General features: G+C 43.5%; 1 protein-coding gene across 1 annotated transcript in view; it reads right to left on the bottom strand.

Annotated features, from left to right (window-relative positions):
• Positions 1-781: 781 nt before the first annotated feature.
• LOC124717203 (dehydrogenase/reductase SDR family member 11-like) overlaps positions 782-20,957 on the bottom strand; it is a 97,330-nt gene continuing 77,154 nt past the window's right edge. Inside the window, exon 6 of the mRNA XM_047243982.1 lies at positions 782-823. Coding sequence (XP_047099938.1) covers positions 782-823 — 42 coding nt within the window. The remainder of the gene's footprint in view (positions 824-20,957) is intronic.

The raw sequence follows: 20,957 nt of genomic DNA, 5'->3' as shown, positions 1-20,957 counted from the left end.
ATTACCTGAAACAAGTGAAAATCATACAAAATTAGATATTTCGGATTCCAACAGATACTATCTTCTATACTTTCAACAGTGATATTACACTAGCGACAATCACCAGTTTGCCACATCATCCGACAAAAGTCCATTATATTTTATTGTAAAACAAATTCTTCTCCCCATAATCTCATAAGGCTAATAAACCACAAATTCCATTCATTAATATGACATTCATTTACAGTCTACACAAACAGCAGCTACACAAATCGAAACTACTAAAATTATCTGTAGCAGTCAGAATTCGCAGGCCCCAATGCCGAGTGTTGCTCCTGCCGCATGAGGACGACATCGGTTTTCCCCTGATGATGATGTCAGTGACAACTGTCGAAAGCTCAAGTGTATGTTATCAGAAATGATGCGCCCTGAACATTCAATAAATGTTATAGAGGCTACTGGATACCCAAAGAATCTCGTTTCATCTTCTCTCTGCTCACAGTAACCAATGTACATGCAAAAAACACGTTTCCATTATTACTCCTTAGCACGAAATAGTGAAGTAATTCCAAGTGGCTGTGTTTCAATACGTGGGTAAGACAAACTACGAGGCGGAAAAGATTTACGGAGAAGTCACAGGAAAACTTGAAAAACGATCCAACAATGGCACTTTGCCACTCGGAGCGCAGCAGAAGACGAGGAGGCACGAACTCGCGTCCAGGCCAGGCAGGGTGGGGCCTCCCAAGACTCCAGCCGCGGTCCCGTCTCCCACTGGCTACTCCAGTCTGCTGCCCTCAGCTGATCAAAGCACCGAGCCCGTCGGCTTGATGACGACGTCATGCACCTGCAAAAGCAAAGCAGTCTTTCATGTACGACTGTACCAGCTGAGCAGGATTGCCATGAATTTGTCTGGCAGCTGGCTTTACTACGGTTAATTTTATGTAGTCGGTCTGGGCACACGCTCCAGATTATTTAATGGATGTGATTATATCCGTTGGTTGTTCACTCCTGTATTGAAACAGATCGCCTACTTATGCACAACCAAGAAGAGAGAACTGACAATGTTGAAGCGTCCCCTTAGAAAATTAATGAATTACTGTGCTGATAAACCTCTTACGTTATTTGATTTTCACACAGCTGAGCAAAACTGAACGCAATCAGACAGTTCTCTCTTTACTTATTCTGATCATTTCTAAACGGACACACAATATTTTAGCGCAACGCAATTCGACATTCAATAATCCATACTAAAGAAGAGCCCTGACTAACAATAACCTATACCATTCATGAATCACTTACAAAAATCTTCGTTACTCAAACTACTCCAATACAGCGAGCAGCAATACTGCCAGCTAAACAAAAGATTCTATCTACTGAAGGGACTAACTACTGATAGGCATAGTTAGCAAATGAAAGATTTTGATAGAGAACAAACAATGTATTTACCTTAATAGTGTTCAAAAGTCATTATATATATCAGTTCATGACATCCAGTCTTACGAGGTGCATTCAAGTTCTAAGGCCTCCGATTTTTTTTTTCCGGTCTGGAAAGAGATAGAAACATGCGCATTGTTTTAAAATGAGGCCGCGTTCATTGTCAATACGTCACAGAGACGGCAGCACCGTACAGAAGATGGAATTTTACCGCCAGCGGCGAGAATGAGAACTGTTTTAAATACTTAAAATGGCGACGTTTTCCTTACTTGAGCAGCGTGCAATCATTCGTTTTCTGAATTTGCGTGGTGTGAAACCAATTGAAATTCATCGACAGTTGAAGGAGACATGTGGTGATGGAGTTATGGATGTGTCGAAAGTGCGTGCGTGCATGGGTGCGACAGTTTAATGAAGGCAGAACATCGTGTGACAACAAACCGAAACAACCTCGGGCTCGCACAAGCCGGTCTGACGACATGATCGAGAAAGCGGAGAAAATTGTTTTGGAGGATCGCCGAATGACTGTTGAACAGATCGCCTCCAGAGTTAGCATTTCTGTGGGTTCTGTGCACACAATCCTGCATGACGACCTGAAAATGCGAAAAGTGTCATCCAGGTGGGTGCCACGAATGCTGATGGACGACCACATGGCTGCCCGTGTGGCATGTTGCCAAGCAATGTTGACGCGCAACGACAGCATGAATGCGACTTTCTTTTCGTCGGTTGTGACAATGGATGAGTCGTGGATGTCATTTTTCAATCCAGAAACAAAGCGTCAGTCAGCTCAATGGAAGCACAGAGATTCACCGCCACCAAAAAAATTTCGGGTAACCGCCAGTGCTGAAAAAATGATGGTGTCCATGTTCTGGGACAGCGTGGGCGTAATCCTTACCCATTGCGTTCCAAAGGGCACTACGGTAACATGTGCATCCTACGAAAATGTTTTGAAGAACAAATTCCTTCCTGCACTGCAACAAAAACGTCCGGGAAGGCTGCGCGTGTGCTGTTTCACCAAGACAACGCACCCGCACATCGAGCTAACGTTACGCAACAGTTTCTTCGTGATAACAACTTTGAAGTGATTCCTCATGCTCCCTACTCACCTGACCTGGCTCCTAGTGACTTTTGGCTTTTTCCAACAATGAAAGACACTCTCCGTGGCCGCACATTCACCAGCCGTACTGCTATTGCCTCATCGATTTTCCAGTGGTCAAAACAGACTCCTAAAGAAGCCTTCGCCGCTGCCATGGAATCATGGCGTCAGCGTTGTGAAAAACGTGTACGTCTGCAGGGCGATTACGTCGAGAAGTAACGCCAGTTTCATCGATTTCGGGTGAGTAGTTAATTAGAAAAAAATCGGAGGCCTTAGAACTTGAATGCACCTCGTACAAATTTCCTTTTTCTGGCGAACACGCGTCCAGATCGTCCGCTTATAGTAATCTCTCAAAACTCTGTATTAAAATCGACGACTGCGCTGTGTGCAGCCTGTGGCTGGTTGGACTCATTGTTGTAATATTCGCTATTGTAGTGTTGGGCAGTTGGATGTGAACAGCGCGTAGCGTTGCGCAGATTGAGGTGAGCCGCCAGCAGTGGGGAGAGATATGGCGGAGTTTTGAGCAGACGATCTCGACGTGTTTCCGTCAGAGAAAGGAAATTTGTAAGACTGGATGTCAAGATCTTTTGAACACTATTAAGGTAAATAGGTTGTTTGTTCTCTATCAAAATCTTTCATTTGCTAACTATCCCTATCAGTAGTTAGTGACTTCAGTAGTTAGAATCTTTTATTTACCTGGCAGCATTGGCGCTCGCTGTACTGCAGTAGTTCGAGTAACGAAGATTTTTGTGAGGTAAGTGATTTGTGAAAGGTATAGGTTAATGTGAGTCTGGGCTATTCTTTTGTAGGGATTATTGAAAGTCAGATTGTGTTGCGCTAGATATTCTGTTCAGTTTAGAAATTTGTCAGCGTACGTTCAGTTTTGCTCAGCTGTTTGAAAATCAAATAACGCGAGTGTTTTTCCAGCACTGTCATTCTTAATTTTCTAAGGGGACATTTCAATGTGTTGTATCATCTGTTTCGCTTTCGGGAAGGTAAGATAGCAGAGAGGTAGTTTTAACGGTATAGTAGGTAATGGAACCAAACTTAAAAAAAGGTCAAGACACCTTAATAGTATTTTTCGACAATGCAAAATGGCGTAACATATTCAAAATTCCCAGAGCAAAAGGTCTAAGCTGGAGTGAAAGGCGGATAATATAGAATATACAGGGTGAAAAAAATTCGCGCTCTCGGATTTTGCAGCGCGATTCCTCAAAACACAAATACAAAAATGTCTATTACAAAATTTCGTCCTGCACATATTTCGGGCAGTAAATGTACATTGAAGATTGGCAATTTGGCAACGCAATAATCAGATAGAGCACTGCTGTGCAGTGGATAGGTGTGGCCGAGCGGTTCTAGGCGCTTCAGTCTGGAACCGCGCGACCGCTACGGTCGCAGGTTCGAGTCCTGCTTCGGGCATGGATGTGTGTGATGTCCTTAGGTTAGTTAGGTTTACGTAGTTCTAAATTCTAGGGGACTGATGACCTCAGATGTTAAGTCCCATAGTGCTCAGAGCCATTTGAACCATTTTTATGTGCAGTGTATAGCGTTTTGGGTTAGCAAGCTAGAGGTCGAGGGTTCGATTCAGGGTCGAGGCTTATTTATTTTTATTTGCTAAACATAGTCGGCGTGTTACGGTATCTGGCGGCTTAATCGCCATGCAGCGAGTACAGTGGGTCTTCTACAAAACATTTTCAGTTACATACTGTGAACACAGAGATGGAAGTACAATAGTTTCCATTGGTCGTATTTTATAGAAGCCTTTTGGCACTTTGTGGTCACATCGATTATTCTTGCTACATTAAGGTCCATTACATTTTGTTAGGGGCTTACGTTACCAGTAGGGCTAGGGAAGTGCTTTGCAAATAATTTCGATTGGCCCATTGGGGGAGGGTACACAGTTTTGGAATCTAGTAGATGCAATGGTGCAAAACAATTCGCGTCCACAATGTGCAAATGGCTTCTTTAAAATACGACCAATGAAAATATTGTACTTCCATTTCTGTGTTCATAGTACATAACTGCAAATGTTTTGTAGAAGACTCACTGTACTCGCTGCATGGCGATTAAGCCGCCAGATACCGTAACACGCAGACTACTTTCAGCTAATAAAAATAAATAAGCCTCGACGTAGAATCGAACCCTCGCCCTCCGGCATGCTAACACAAAACGCTATCCACTGCAGCAGTTACCGCACATGTGGTTGCACTGCTGCCAGAATGACAATCTCTAACGGCCATTCACTGCCTGAAATATACGCAGGACGAAATTCTGTGAGACATTTTTGTACTGCTAGTATGTGAGCAATCGCGATGTCCGACTGCGTGAATTTTTCTTTGTCTTGTATACAAGAACCAAGAGATTATGATAAAAATGGAACGAAGTGCACGGTTTTAAAATGGTTGTAAAAAAGGAATGCTGTCTTACGTCTCTACTGCTCAATCTGTACATCGAAGAAGCCGTGACGGAAATAAAGGATAGGTTGAAACTTCCTGGCAGATTAAAACTGTGTGACGGACCGAGACTCGAACTCGGGACGGGGCGTGAGTCGTGCTTGGGTAGCTCTGTTGGTAGAGCACTTGCCCGCGAAAGGCAAAGGTCCCGAGTTCGAGTCTCGGTCCGGCACACAGTTTTAATCTGCCAGGAAGTTTCATATCAGCGCACGCTCCGCTGCAGAGTGAAAATCTCATTCTAAAGGATAGGTTCATGAGCGAGATTAAAACTCAGGGTGAAAGGATGTCAGTGACAAGATTCACTGACGACATTACTGCCCTCAGTGAAACTGAAGAAGAATTACATGTCCTGTTTACTGAAATGAACGGTCTAATGAGTACAGAATAATGATTAAGAGTAAACTAAAGAAAGACGAAAGTGGCAGAACTGAGTACAGCGAGAAATTTAACAGCAGAATTAGGGATCAGGTAGTAGACGAAGCTAAGGAATTCTGCTACTTTGGCAGCTAAATAACCCGTGATGGACAGAGCAAGGAGGGCACAAAACGCAGACTGGCATTGGCAAAAAGGGCAATCTGGACAAGAGAAGTCTAACAATATCAAACATAGGCATTAATAAGAGGACGAAACAAAAGAGAGTCGAAATATTTGAGATATGATGCAACAGAAGACTGTGGAAAATCAGCTGGACTGGTAAGGTAAGGAATTAGGAGGTTCTCCGGATACTCGGAGAAGAAAAGAGTATGCGGAAAATGCTGACAAGGAGAAGGGACAGGAAGGTAGGACGTGTGTTAAGACGTCAGGGAGCAATGTTCATGTTACTGGAGACATACCGTAGAGGATAAAAACTACAGGGGAAGAAAGAGGTTAGAATACAGCCAACAAATAAGTTACGAGATAGGGTGCAAGTGATACTCTGAGATGAAGAGGCTGCCACCAGAGAAGAATTCGTGGCGGACTAGTCAGAAGATTGACGACTCAGAAAAAGAAATGAACAATGTCGAGACAAAAATACTAGCTAATCAGAGAAAACCTGAGAGACCACGACTTCGTCACCCTCCTATTCTCGCCTTCTGCTATACTGTATGGAGATACATGAATTTGGTAAGTGACTTCATAAAAACTACATCTGCATGACTTGTCTGCAGTTCACACCTATTTGTCTGACTGAGTGTTCTTAGAACCACTTTCATACCATCTCCGTACCGTTCCACTCTGCAATAGCACATGGAAAAAAAGATCACCCAACTCTTTCCGTGTGAGCTCTGAATTTATTTTATGACAATGGTCTTTTCCCCCATGTTGTTATGGTCTTCAGTCCAGAGACTGGTTTGATGCAGCTCTCCATGCTACTCTTAACATTAAATTCAACAAAGAGTGTTGTTGTTGTTGTGGTCTTCAATCCAGAGACTGTTTTGATGCTGCTCTCCATGCTACTCCATCCTGTGCAAGCTTCTTCATCTTCCAGTAACTACTTCAACCTACATCCTTCTGAATCTGCTTAGTGTATTCATCTCTTGGTCTCCCTCTACGATTTTTACCATCCACGCTGCCCTCCAATGCTAAATTTGTGATCCCTTGATGCCTCAGAACATGTCCTACCAACCGGTCCCTTCTTCTTGTCAAGTTGTGCCACATACTCCTCTTCTCCTCATTAGTTACGTGATCTACCCACCTTATCTTCAGCATTCTTCTGTAGCACCACATTTCGAAAGTTTCTATTCTCTTCTTGTCCAGACTAGTTATCGTCCCTGTTTCACTTCCATACATGGCTACACTCCATACAAATACTTTCAGAAACGACTTCCTGACACTTAAATGTATACTCGATGTTAACAAATTTCTCTTCTTCACAAACGCTTTCCTTGCCATTGCCATTCTACATTTTATATCCTCTCTACTTCGACCATCATCAGTTATTTTGCCCCCCAAATAGCAAATCTCCTTTATTACTTTAAGTGTCTCATTTCCTAATCTAATTCCCTCAGCACCACCCGACCTAATTCGACTACATTCCATTATCCTCGTTTTGCTTTTGTTGATGTTCATCTTATCCTTTCAAGACACTGTCCATTCCGTTCAACTGCTCTTCCAAGTCCTTTGCTGTCTCTGACAGATTTACAATGTCATTGGCGAACCTCAAAGTTTTTATTTCTTCTCCATGGATTTTAATTCCTACTCCGAATTTTTCTTTTGTTTCCTCTACTGCTTGCTCAATATACAGATTCTACAACATGTAGGTAGGAGTCAACAAAACATTTTGAACCGGCCGCTGTGACGGAGCGGTTCTAGGCGCTTCAGACCAAAACCGCGCGACTGCTACGGTCGCAGGTTCGAATCCTGCCTCGGGCATAGGTGTGTGTGATGTCCTTAGGTTAGTTATGTTTAAGTAGTTGTAAGTTCTAGGGGACTGATGACCTCAGATGTTAAGTCCCTTAGTGTTCAAAGCCATTTGAACCATAAAACATTTTCACGCGTTCGGAGGCGAACGCTGGAGATTGAAATTTCCTGAAAAGCTATCACCACAACGAAAAACGCCTTTATTTCAATGACAGCTAGCCTCTACCCGCTTATCATATCCGTGACACTGTTTCCCATGTTTCGTTACATGTCAATCCTACATGGTAAGGATCACACACCGTCCAGAAATACTTCAGAAGGGGACGTACAAATGCAGTATAGGTAGTCTTTTCATTACATTTGTAACTCCGGAAATGCATATCCTCCATTTCCATCTATTGTACTATAAATTTTTGCCTTATTTTGTTACCTGAAGATATGACATTTCGGTGTATTTATATATTGTAATTGTTTTACAATTTGTATATGTATATTTATGCATTTATATCGATGTATAATTGGTTTGTTTTGTAAATATTATTTGTAATTTTTACGTTGGGTCTTGCCAAGGGAAAACTATGGTATCGAACGATTATATCGATAGGTCGTGTGGAGAACCAAAGTGTTTAGGATCTTTGGTAGTGTTAACTCTGCTGCGTGGAGCGCGGGCAGAGCGGAGTCTGGCTGGAGTAGAGCGATGGAGGAGGTGTGTTGAGTGACGCTCCCGCGAGTTGTCGCGCTTCCGGGGTTTGGCAGGATGTAATTGCGCTCGACTTGCTGCGATAGTTTCTGGCACGGTGTCGCGGACGGGAAACATTAGCAGGCACACATCAAGAACCCGTTTCGCCTGGTGACCGTGTCGAGAAGAAGACGCGCCAACATCCAGCTTCTGCAACAGCTACGGCCGAAATTAGTGGTTGTCGCCACCTCCTCGATCGACGACTGCAAACCTTCAATCAACCAACAAGGAAGACTGAAAGCACGTAAAGTTTTAGAACTGTATGGCAGACCTCAGCTTTTCAAACTATTCCATTAGCATCACTAAAATACAGCAACTTAGCATGAACCTTTGTTGCTCATTGCCCCAATTGCATTACCAAGCAGGGTGGGTCCTTTCCTTTTCCGAAATGAACTCGAGTGTCGTTGAAATTCTAACGCCAGCATTAAAGTAATATAATTCGATTTCACTGCTTTAATTTCAAAGTTCAGTTAAGGTATTCATAGGTGGCTACAATATTTAGATTACACAAGCAGAAATTAAGAATGCGACTTTGTTACGATATTTTAGCTTACCTGTGACTGCAGCTCAGCTTGGTACGTACTAAATTTTACTCTTGTTAATTGTTCAGAATCATTTAATTCAAGTTCAAAGTTAAATCTATTACTTCTAAATTGCGTAGAATTAAGTAGTTTTTGAAATGATTGTTGAGGTAGCCCAAAACTAACCTTATTTTATTGAAATTCGTAGTACTTCAGAAATAAAGTTCACTATTAATTTCAGTCACTAAATTAACTTTCAATTTTCCGGTTTTATTAATTCTTTTGCTAAATTAAGTCAGAGTGTAGCGAAATTTATTACTTCTGACAAACATTCAGTTTTCACACAACAAGTGTCAACCTTCAGTTTCCACGCTTTTAGTGCTAATTATGTGTCCAATAACCTTTCTTTTTCAGTTATTATAGGAGTTATCCGTAGGACGGGGACCGTAACTTTCCACTAATCTCAAATATCTAATTTATGCCAGTTAACTGTTAACGTAACGACCGCAATTTACTTTCTTTATTAACTTTACCCATTTTCAAAATTAACTTCCACCAGTTTCATTTGCATTTTTCCTTTCATTTAGGTGTAACCCTTTCCTCCCTCTTTACCGACAGATTAACTTTGGTGACGATTGCTTTTCCCAAATTTCCATTAGGTACACGCGGTTTAATTTTTACTGTCATTAAGGTCGATGAGTGAGGGGGAGGTTACACATTGATGAGCCAAAACATTATGCCCACTGTCCACCGCCGCGTTAGATGGTGGCGTTGCGAGCACGTGGCGCGGGATCAAAAATTGGAAATTTGTGGTAAGTTCCTATGGGACCAAACTGCTGAGGTCATCGGTCTCTAGGCCTGCGAACTACTTAATCTAACTTAAACTAACTTACGCTAAGGATAGCACACACACTCACGCTCGAGAGAGGAGTCGAACCTCCGAAGAGGCAGCCGTGCGAACCGTGACAAGACGCCTGAGACAGCACGGCTACCCCGCGGTGCTGGGATCAGCCTAGAGAAGATACGGGCTGCAAATGGAGACATCTACTGACATACGCTTCCCTGACAAAGGTCAAATTGTTACGCAGAGCCTACGAACGAGTATCTCGAAAACGGCGAAGCTGGTCGAATGTTCACGCGCTACTGTCGTGAGCATCTACGGAAAAAGGTAGAAGGACAGTGAAACTACAACTAGGCGCTAAATTGTAGGACGTCCACGACTCTTCACTGAATGTGAGGTTCGTAGGATTTTCTGCTGAGTGAAGTAAGATATATGGTATCTGTGGCATCTCTGCCGAAAGAGCACAATGCTGGTGCACGCCCAACTGTTTCGAAGCAGACCGTTCATCGTACTTCGTTGAACACGCAGCTCCGCAGCAGACGTGTGCCCATGTTGATCCGAAGACATTGTCAATTACGATTGCAGTGGGCACGGGACCACCGGTATTCGACCGTCAATCAATGGAAACGTGTCGGCTCTTCGGGTGAATTACATCTTTGCTACACAAGGTCGCTGGTCGTCTCCACAAACGCCGATATCGAGGCAAACGGCGGCTCGGAACGTGCTACGCACCACGGACGCAGGCCGGTGGGATCACTGTTATGCTGAGGAGACATTCTCCTGTGCTTGCATGGGACGTGTGGTAGCAATCGAAGACACGCTGACAGCTGCAAACCACCTGCATCCAATCATGCTTGATGGCTTCCCCCACGTCGAAGTCATCTTTATAACTGCCAGAACTGTGCTACAGTGGTTTGAGGAGCATTCTAGCGAAATCAGTCGATCGCTCCGTTATTTACGCGAATTACATGACCTATGCGTAGACATCTAATGCCCTCACAAACCTACCAACAAAGTGTCGTATCCCGGACACGCAGAATCAGTGATGTATTTCGTTCCAAAGACGGACAGCAAGGTATGACGCAGGTAGTCATTATGTTTTGGCTCATCAGAGTCTATCTATCGCGTCTTCTCTGTGTTCTGCCAATGAAACGGAGTCTTTCTTTCAGTTACCCTCAATAGCTTCCAGTTCGTAATTGTAATCCCCAGGTGTTTATAGTTGAACAGACAACCTGTAAATTTGTGTAATTTATCGTATGAACTAAATTTAACGAATTTTTTTAGTAGTCATGTGGAGATCTTCAAGGATACTTGCCACATTCAACACCATAGAGGTATCCCAAAGAAAGCAGGTGTTGACAGAAGTGAAAATTAGCGAACTATCAGTTTAATAAGTCACGGCTGCAAAATATTAAGAAGAATCCTTTCAGACGAATGGAAAAACTGGTTGAAGCCGACATCGGGGAAGATCAGTTTGGAATCAGTAGAAATGTTGGAACACGTGAGGTAATACTGACTCTGAAACTTTCTATCATTTGTAGACTTAGAGAAAGCTTTGGACAATGTTGACTGGAATACCCTCTTTCAAATTCTGAAGGTGGCATGAGTCAAATACAGGGAGCGATAGGCTATTTACTGTTTGTACCGAAACCAGATGGCAGTTGTAAGAGTTGAGGGGCATGAAAGGGAAGCAGTAGTTGGGAAGTGAGTGAGACAGGGTTGTAGCCTATCCCCGATGTTATTCAATCTGTATATTGACCAAGCAGTAAAGGAAACAAAAGAGAAATCCGGAGTAGGAATTAAAATCCATGGAGAAAAAATAAAACTTTGAGAGTCCCCGATGACATCATAATTTTGTCAGAGACAGCCAAGGACGTGGAAGAGCAGTTGAACGGAATGGACAATGTCTTGAAAGGTGGATATAAGGTGAAGATCAACAAAAACAAAACGAGGATAATGGAATGTAGTCGAATTAAATCGGGTGATGCTGAGGGAATCAGACTAAGAAATGCGACACTTAAAGTAGTAAATGAGTTTTCTAATTTGGGGAGCAAAGTAACTGATGATGGTCGAAGTAGAGAGCATACAAAATGTAGACTGGCAATGGCAAGGAAATCCTGTCTGAGGAAGAGAAATTTGTTAACATCGAGTATAGATTTAAGTGTCAGGAAGTCGTTTCTGAAGTGGAGTGTAGCCATGTACGGAAGTGAAAGATAAACGATAAATAGTTTAGACAAAAAGAGAACAGAAGCTTTCGAAATGTGGTGCTACAGAAGAATGCTGAAGATTAGATGGGTAGATCACATAAGTATTGAAGAGGTATTGAATAGAATTCGGGAGAAGAGAAATTTGTGGCACAACTTGACTAGAAGAAGGGATCGGTTGGTAGGACATGTTCTGATGCATCAAGGGATCACGAATTTAGTGCTGGAGGGAAGCGTGGAGGGTAAAAATCGTAGAGGGAGACCAAGAGATGAATACACAAAACAGATTCACAAAGATGTTGGTTGCAGTAGGTTCTGGGAGATGAAGAAGTTTGCACAGGATAGAGTAGCATGGAAAGCTGCATCAAAAAAGTCTCTGCACTGAAGACCACAACAACAACAGCGATATCCTTTCAAAATCATTTGGTTATTTATTTTCATCTTCTGATGACTTCCACAGACGGTAAACGACGCCGCATCTGCAAACAAACAGGGCTTCTGAGGTAGCATTCTAATTTCTTTATACAACTTAAGGACAGTAGAGTACCTATAACGCTTCTCTGGGGAGCGGCAAATATAATTTCGGATTTGAAGCAGTGTTACGTAAAGCATTTTCACGTAGCTGTAACGCGAACTTAACGACCGCTTTTCCTTAGCCATGACCAGACTGCAGGTTGTGTGGTCGTCCTAGTGACCAGACAGCGGAGTGTTGCGTTTCGGCCGGTTTCCCTTACACTTCCGCAGCACTATAAAATGCTTCAGGAAACATCTTTATGGTGCTTCGTAAACGGTTGCGTATGTTACGCAGCTATTACGTAACAGCTGGGGTGGCAGGACGGACAAAATCATACAGGCAATGTGAAAACATCGGTTATATTTTTGGCCACCACAGTGAAATGTAATGAAGCTAAGACGAAATGGCTACAGAAAAAAGTGTGAATAATTACAACATTTAGAAAGCATTTGCTATCCGCAGGCTACTGGTGTCAGTTTTTGCTTTATTCTTTTGATTTTATGGTTTTCGTGATTTTGTTTGTGCAACGGTCGATGCGGTCACTTAGTGACCGCCTGGCACACTTAGGAACGTCGTTTCTTGGTATCAGGCTACTATCGATTTTTTATATTATGCATTAATGGTTTCAGTGTAGTTTTCTGTGGGAAAATCTGGCACATTTTTACTGGCACGATTTTCCGCTCTTTTAATGACGTGCGATTTGCATTTGACTCAGCTTCATCCACACTACATGATGTTCGTAAGAGGCACCTTTATTACAATACATAAATGCTATTCATCGGTCTCAGGTTGTCTCACGATAACACTACTAAATATTTTTGTTGTTAAGCGTGCTAGAGTTTTTTCTTCTCGACCACAAACTATTAGATATACTTGTACACAACATGTTAACGGTTCTTGTAGACTACCAGTGCTTCAAGTTGTCGATGAAGTGTGAAACCTATGAACAGGATCAGTTATCGTGCAACTCTTTGAAATAAGATGATGCTTCTCGGGCACTATGAAACGGAATCTTTAGATGATTTTATAAAAGAGCAACTACAGCTTCAAGTTGATGACTGTTCTAGAGGTTCTGTGTTTCCACTTGTTCCACATAAAAAAATTTTGGCGCAGTTGGAAGTACGCTAGATTTTTGATCACGCACCCACAATATTTTCGCCAGCATGGCTCCTACGACGAGATTCAGCATTGTGGAGACTGATTACCCAACGCAAAATGTTGGATGCTCCAGAAAAATGATAAAAACGGTGTGAGATGAGTGGTCCTGCTGGATGCTATTTAAAGATTCATTCCCCTGCAAGGAAAGGCCACACTGTCGTGGTTGGCATTATTTTATATCACCGCCCCAGCAGGCTAGGGGTTAAAAACTGTCTAGGCTATTTGTGTAAGCGAGTGCTAAGGGCCGCTCGGGCTGCCATTTCTGCGAGCTGCCTTCCATCGTAGTTATCCGATTGGCCATCTGGTCCTCCTTCATACAAGGGAACCTACCCGATATAAGTCACTGTAATGCTGAAATCTGCGTTATTAAACGGCTAAAAGCCAGCCAATCCCAGTTTTAGGTTGCAGATGTAAGACTTGCAGGGCCAACAAAAAATAAATTTTCAGTATTTCACATAATTACTGGCCAAATTTAAAAATTTAAAATGCTCTCATACTTATTAACAGGTGAAATATTACCTTAATGGAGCAACACAATAAGTATCGAAATTAGAAAGTGTGTAAATGTCTCGATGTGCGTTGCTCAAGACGCGCGAATTACCCACACTGTATCGATCCAGCATTTGGGAATGAGGGCATTTAGCAACTTCCTCTAGACGTAATTTGAAGACGTATATAAATTTTTCTGTCACTAACAGCCGAACTAAATAATGAAAGATTCGAGTGACCAGCGCACGTGACGCAAATCCGCAGCTAGTGGCCTAGTGGCTAGTGTTGCTGGGTCTGGATCACGGGGTCCCGAGATCGATTCCCGGCCGGGTTGGGGATTTTCTCTGCCCGGAGTGTGGATGTTGTCCGCATCATCATTCGTGAACTTGGCGAGACTGGACTGTGTAAAGGTTGGGACTTTCTAAGAGCGCTCGTAACTGCGCAGTTGACCGTCGTCATCATCATCATCATCATCATCATCATCACTTTACACAATCCAAATGGAACCAGCTATATCGAGCGAGTGCGTGATTAACTGCGAAGGAGAACTGGAAGATGTGACAGGGTGGGTGGTAACAACATGCAGCTCTGCCCACAGTGTCTGCTTCTACATAACAGGCAGATGGGAAATGGAGTGCCGATTGGTCAGTCTCTCAACTGATATTTGTTTCTGGACATGTAATTACAAACTTTCCTTCTAGCTTTAACCAGTACTGCTGCCTACCTACATTCTTCAGTTTCGTAATTTGCAACTAATAATAGTTTCATTGAGAAGTCGCATATTTATCGCCGCATGTGGTAGGGCATTGTCCTGCTAAAAATAGCATTTGTAATGGCTGGAGGGATGAGCTGTATCTTCGACAATGGATGTTTCGCACCTGGTAGATTGTTAATCCCCGATAGGACAGGTCAGCGGATCAGGTTAACTGCAGAGTAAGAGATTCCAAACGACGTGCTCCCTCTGGTCACGCCTGATACTGCCGTTGCAGGCGACGAGCGAATTAGAGGCCAGGAGGGACGAAGGTAATGGTGTACAGGACAAAATCACCGTTTTTAAGCAGGCACGCAGAAATATAGATAAAACGTTAAAAAATAAGGTGAGGAACCACACAAAATCAAAGTTTTATTACACAATCACCGTCCCCATCTTGCTGCATGGCAGTGAATTTTGGATTGAAAGAGCGTCCAATTCGCTGAAATTAGATTTCTAAGATGTAGCTAAAGTGGCTCTAGGAGGAATTTTGTAAGAATAATAAGAAATATTCAACTTATACGACAAATGGAAGATGGAGGCAATATATGGCTAAAGGGAGAATGACAGTCAGTGTGAGCATGTACAAAACCTCAGGAAAAAGAGACACTGGAGATCCAAGAAAAATTCGTCCTAAAACTGCGCAGTCGAAATAGGTATATTGTCTAAACACTGACGGGTAGAAGAAGAACAAGAGAAGAAAATGCTCAGTGCTTGGGTCAAATCGGGTGCGGGACAGTACTCAATTCGTAACAGGGGCTACTAGTCTCGGAGCTGAGGAAAATTCTGGAAATCTGTGGTAAGGTCTTATGGGACCAAACTGCTGGTGTCTTCGATCCCTAAGTCTACGCACTGCTTAATCTAACTTAAACTAACTTACGCAATGGACAACACACACACACAGCCATGCCCGAGGGAAGACTCGAACCTCCAACGGGGAGAGCCGCATGGACCGTGACAAGGCGCCTAAGGCCGCGCGGCTGCCCTGGAGCTGAGGACTCTCACGCTCTGCCCCATAGGGAGCAGAAGCGAGTTTAACAGTAAGAGGTGTCTGTGAGACAATAAGAGGGCTGCTCTGTCACTCCGACAGACAACGCAGTGCTGAGTATAATGGTAATAGTCGCTGACACCTTAGATGTGTAGGACGCAGCTCTTCGTTGATGCCGGCTGCAGTGGCCGAGCGGTTCTAGGCGCTACAGTCTCGAACTGCGCGAACGCTACGGTCGCAGGTTCGAATCCTGCCTCGGGCATGGATGTGTGTGATGTCCTTAGGTTAGTTAGGTGTAAGTAGTTCTAAGTTGTATGGGACTGATGACCTTAGCAGTTAAGTCCCATAGTGCCCAGAGCCATTTTTTTTCTTCGTTGATTACGCTGCGGACTTGATCTTGGATTGTGAGACTGGCTTATGATGACTTAGCTTCTGATTTGATTTGAATTTGCATATCAGTACATATTCCAAACACGCTGACAGAAATGGAAATGTTACCACGAACACCTCCACTGAAAGCTACCGAACTGACAGTCTAGTATTCCTGTGGCCATTAAAAATTGATCCCAACCTGAGCTTGTTTTCATTCATTTCACTACAATAAGAAAAATTCTTGCAAATGAAGAATGGGCTGAGTACATGATATTAAGTGTGTGTAGGTTTACTGGAGAACTTGGTGTGCAGATGACGACACAGTACGGTCAGAGGTCGTGCACAGGCTTAGAAAAATTTGGAATCATTGGGAGCGTCATAGCGACTGATCTCTCTCTCTCTCTCTCTCTCTCTCTCTCTCTCTCTCTCACATACACACACACACACACACACACACACACACACACACACACACAGTTGGCAGCAGTGCAATGACAGCAGAGTACGAGGTGCCTGGCTTACGAAAACATTGTGGCAAAACGAGTAGGTTAATTGGATAAGAAGACCTTAAGCTCATTCGACTAGTTGTGACGAATAGACAGTGGACAACAGACGAAACCAAGGGCTGAGATAACACGCAGTCCGACCATGAGCAGAACGTAACAGATTAGTGGATGCTGGGTCGTGATCTAGAGTTGCAATGTGTCGTATGTTGTTGGTGACGTACCACAGATGACGGAAACTTGTATGGTTTAGAGACACCTGGGGCGTCGGTTGTCAGTTGCTGTTATTCAGAGGTGAGTATCGCTTCCGTCCGTGGCGGTCAAATCGACGACCATGTGTCCATAGCAGGCCTGGTGAAATGTCACAGAAAGCATAGAATCGCGAGACGCATACCTGTACTCTTCAGTTTCTCCAATCATGGGGTTGGGAGCTATTGGATGTGTCAACAGGACTGATTTGATAGCTGTTGAATGGAGGCTGAACGCTCACTACTATATGGCAAGAATTGCAGACGCTGTTGTCAAGCCCTGTATGAGGGGACACCAAATTGGATTTTCCAGTAGAATAACGCAAGATCGCATACCTGAATTAGGTAATAACTGTACAAATCGTCAGTCACCTAATTTGGCAGCCACATTCTTACTAGCTTTCTGCCAGCAGTACTCAAGAACTGACACAGCACAGGTTCCAGGTACAACCAACTGGAGGCTGTTTGCTTCCATGCCACAAAAAATACAAGACATTATTTGGGATCCTGTGTTCCGCACCCTATACGGATGTTCATGACGTATTTCAGCTCAGAATGGAATGAACATTTAACCATGTAATACATGTTATGTGATGGAAGTCTGCACAAAGTTTCTATAAACGTTTGACTGCTACTGGATGGTGTAACACATTCCATTTCAATCAGTGTATTTTGTAGCAAGTATTGTATAAGGGTCGTTCAAAAAGAAACGAGGCTGCGGGATAACTACAGAAACGAGTACCTGTATGTTGGAAGTACTGACCCTGGCTGTTGATACACTTGTCCCACTGTGACACAAGGCGGTGAATGGCTGTCTCATAAAATTCCCGGGGCTGCGATGTTAACCAGTTCCGCACGTACAGCTGGACGCCGCCTTCCACACGAGTGCAGGAAAGGTTATTCTGACGCTCTTCTTTGACCAATATGGCCGCCTTCTGATTCGCTTCCTGCAGCACGGGACAGCAGTGACTGCCCAGCGTTACTCGCAAACCTTGCCCACCCTTCGCCAAGCGGTCAAATCAAAACGACCAGGCAACCTCACCCGTGGACTCATTCTGCTCCACGACAATGCGAAGCCTCATACGGCCAACACCGTCGCGGCACTCCTGCAGAAAGTCACATGGCAGTTTCTCTGCCAAGTCTGGACCTCTCTGCCTGTGATTACGCCATTTTTGGTCCCCTTTAAAAGGCTCTGAGGGGCAAACGATTCACCTCGGACGACGACGCCCAGCTGTACTTGCCGAACTGGCTAATATCGCAGCCCCGGGAATTTTATGAGACAGCCATTCACCGCCTTGTGTCACAGTGGGACAAGTGTCTCAACAGCCAGCGTCAGTACTTCTAGCATACAGGTACTGGTTTCTGTAATTATGCCTCCAGTTCGTTTCTTTTTCAACGCCCCTTATATGTGTCGGTACCTTGTTTTTTTGTAATTTTGTTGTAGGAAGATTAGGAAGGGAGATTTGGGCTTCACATCCAACGACAATGTCATTACAGATGGAGCCATGGGATGGTTGGTACCTCGCGATAAAACAAGCAAACATAGTCACAAGTAACGACGAATGATCATTGCAATCATGCAATCATCGCCAAACATGACAGCATTCTCTTTCTACCGAGCCAGCAGTGACATAGTTGTATTAGATAGAACTCTGTATAAATTTCCATTCTCAATTGTACTCTGTGATAAGAGACTAGCACCTCGCTGTGCAGCAAGTGATACGTTGCCGTTCAGTGACCGTATTAAATACAACATTCCTGTAGGTACGGATTGTTACAAAGTTAAATATTTCATCTTGTTCAAGTTGTAATAAAATGATGTACAACTTCATGTGTTGTAGAATCACCTCGGTCTCCTCCAGGAGTAAAGTTAAGAACCTACCATTGTATCGTAGAGTTTTATTTTGGCCAGTACAACAGAGGGCATACGCAACTCTGCGGCCTTTAGAGTTTCTGTGCTTTGCTTCTGTCGAATGTGACATGCAAACAGCACCCACTGACTGGTGCATAAACTGCCTGCTCACACATACTTAACTCTCACAGCAGATTGCTACACACGAGGAGAAATGTGATGAAACGATGGATTTGTTCATTGGGGGGGGGGGGGGGGGAGGGGGGGGGGCACCAAACAGCGAAGTCATCGGTCCCGGGGCTTACACACTACTTAATATAACTAAAACTAACTTATGCTAAGGGCAACACACACACCCATGCCCGAGGGAGGACTCGAACGTCCGACGGGGGTAGCCGCGCGAACCGTGGCAAGGTGCCTAAGACCTACCCCTCGCCACCAATTGGGGAAGGAAGTCGGCTGTGATGATATGGCTAGCCCATTTTCCAGAGATCAATCACTCCGCATCATTAGAACACACTCACATTCGATATTATATACTGTGCTGTCGGTAAATGTTTTTACGTTTCTTACACTGAAAATAAGCCGAAAGAATATAACATAATGCATTTATTAATGTCTTATATAATAATTATATACAATGCATTTATTAATATTTTAGCAAAGGCATTAGAAGGAATTTTTTGACTGATGTGGTGAAGCCTTAAGTTCAGGAGAGCAAACAAATTTCTGCCATCCTAGTAAAGTGACTTCCCCCCTTCAATGCACTTCGCTGGTGCAACCCTGTGGTGTTCATTTTTATCGTCAGATACTTTGATCAGAAAGCTTCAAAACTGCTCTTATCTCACAGGGAGAGGAAGAGAAATCACATACCGAGTAGACTGTTTGTTTGTAGATGCTGTCGATTGTCATCTAGTAAACTCATCGCAAGATCAAAAACAGCTGCAAAACGATTTAGATATCTGTGTGGTGCGAAAATTGACAACTGACCACAATTAATGAAAAGTGTGGGGTCGTCCACATGAGTGTTAAAACGAATCCGTTAAATTTCGGTTACGCGATAAACCAGTCAAATCTAAAGACCGTAAACTCTACTACATATCTAGGAATTACGAACAAATTAAACTGAAAAAACACACAGAAAATGGCGAATCGAAGACTGCCATTCATTGGCATAGTACTGGGAAGACGCAGCAGATCCAGTACGCTTGTTTGTCCTCTTTTGGAGGGCTGCTACGAGCTGTGGGATCCTTACCAGGCAGGTTTAACGGAGTCCATCGAGAAAGTTCAAAGCAGGGCAGGAAGTTTTGTATTACAGAGAAAAAGGTTACAGAATGTCACGGACATGACACAGGACTTGAGGCGGACATAATTAAAACAAAGGCAGATTCTTGTCACTAAACTTCAATCACTAACTTTCTCATCCGAATGAGAAAATACTTAGTTGACACCGCCCTACATAGGGAGAAACGATCATCATAATAAAATAAGGGAATTCAGAACTCGCAAGGAAAGATTTAGGTGTTCCTTTTTCAGCGAGCAGTTCGAGATTGGTGTAATAGAGAATTATTGTAGATGTGGTTCGATGATCCCTCTGCCAGAACTACATTTGATTTGCAGAGTAGCGATGTAGCTTGCTTCACAATGCATTCCACTGTACATCAGCAACTATGCCGGCAATATTTGGCGAAATGATGCGTTACGGGTGTTTTGCTGCTAAACTGTGTGATGAGAGCGAATGTTTTATGGATGTAAATAAAGTTTGAATTTCTAGATAAACTTTAAAAGCACAATGTAATTGCAAAAATGCGATGTTTTTTAACGAGTGGAAAGATGCCGCGAAAGTTACTGCTTTCCCCGTTGTTACGATGAATGTCACCGCAGCACCCCAGCAACTGTGTAAGACGTCGTGGTCTCCTGACCTTCAATGCTTACATATTCCGCCCTCACAATCATATTCTGCACATCAAAACGCTTCATTCGAACCGAAACTCGATAAGATAAAGTCAATGTTGTATGAATTCATGTAAATGATATGCAAATAACAAGTAAGCGCACCGTGGTTGAAATAGTCGAGGCTGGCGTACACACACACATCCAAGACATGACGGTCGCAGGGGCTTCCTTTTAGTTCAGGAGACGCAAACCGCACAATGGGACGCCGGTCCCTTCAGAGGGCGACTCAGCCTATCTGTGTCGGCCGGTGACCGCCGGTAGAGCAGACAGCATTGGCCCGAGTGAAAAGGGGGAACGACCCCGCGCTGAGCTTAAAAGCAAATTCCGCTACATTGTGTGGGCGCACCCAGCCTATGCATTCTTCACAATATATCACGCAGTTTCAGAGATTTTCACAGGGAGACAGCAAACGCCAAACGCCAATACTACAGATTTCCGGATTGGTCGCCTTAAACGAAACGTCATTCTCCCTTTTTAGAAGAACAATGCTGATTGGCAGATGATATTTCTGATAACTTG

The sequence above is a fragment of the Schistocerca piceifrons genome, chromosome 9 (assembly GCF_021461385.2).
Source record: "Schistocerca piceifrons isolate TAMUIC-IGC-003096 chromosome 9, iqSchPice1.1, whole genome shotgun sequence".
Taxonomy (NCBI): domain Eukaryota; kingdom Metazoa; phylum Arthropoda; class Insecta; order Orthoptera; family Acrididae; genus Schistocerca; species Schistocerca piceifrons.
This window is presented reverse-complemented; position numbering and strand designations above follow the sequence as displayed.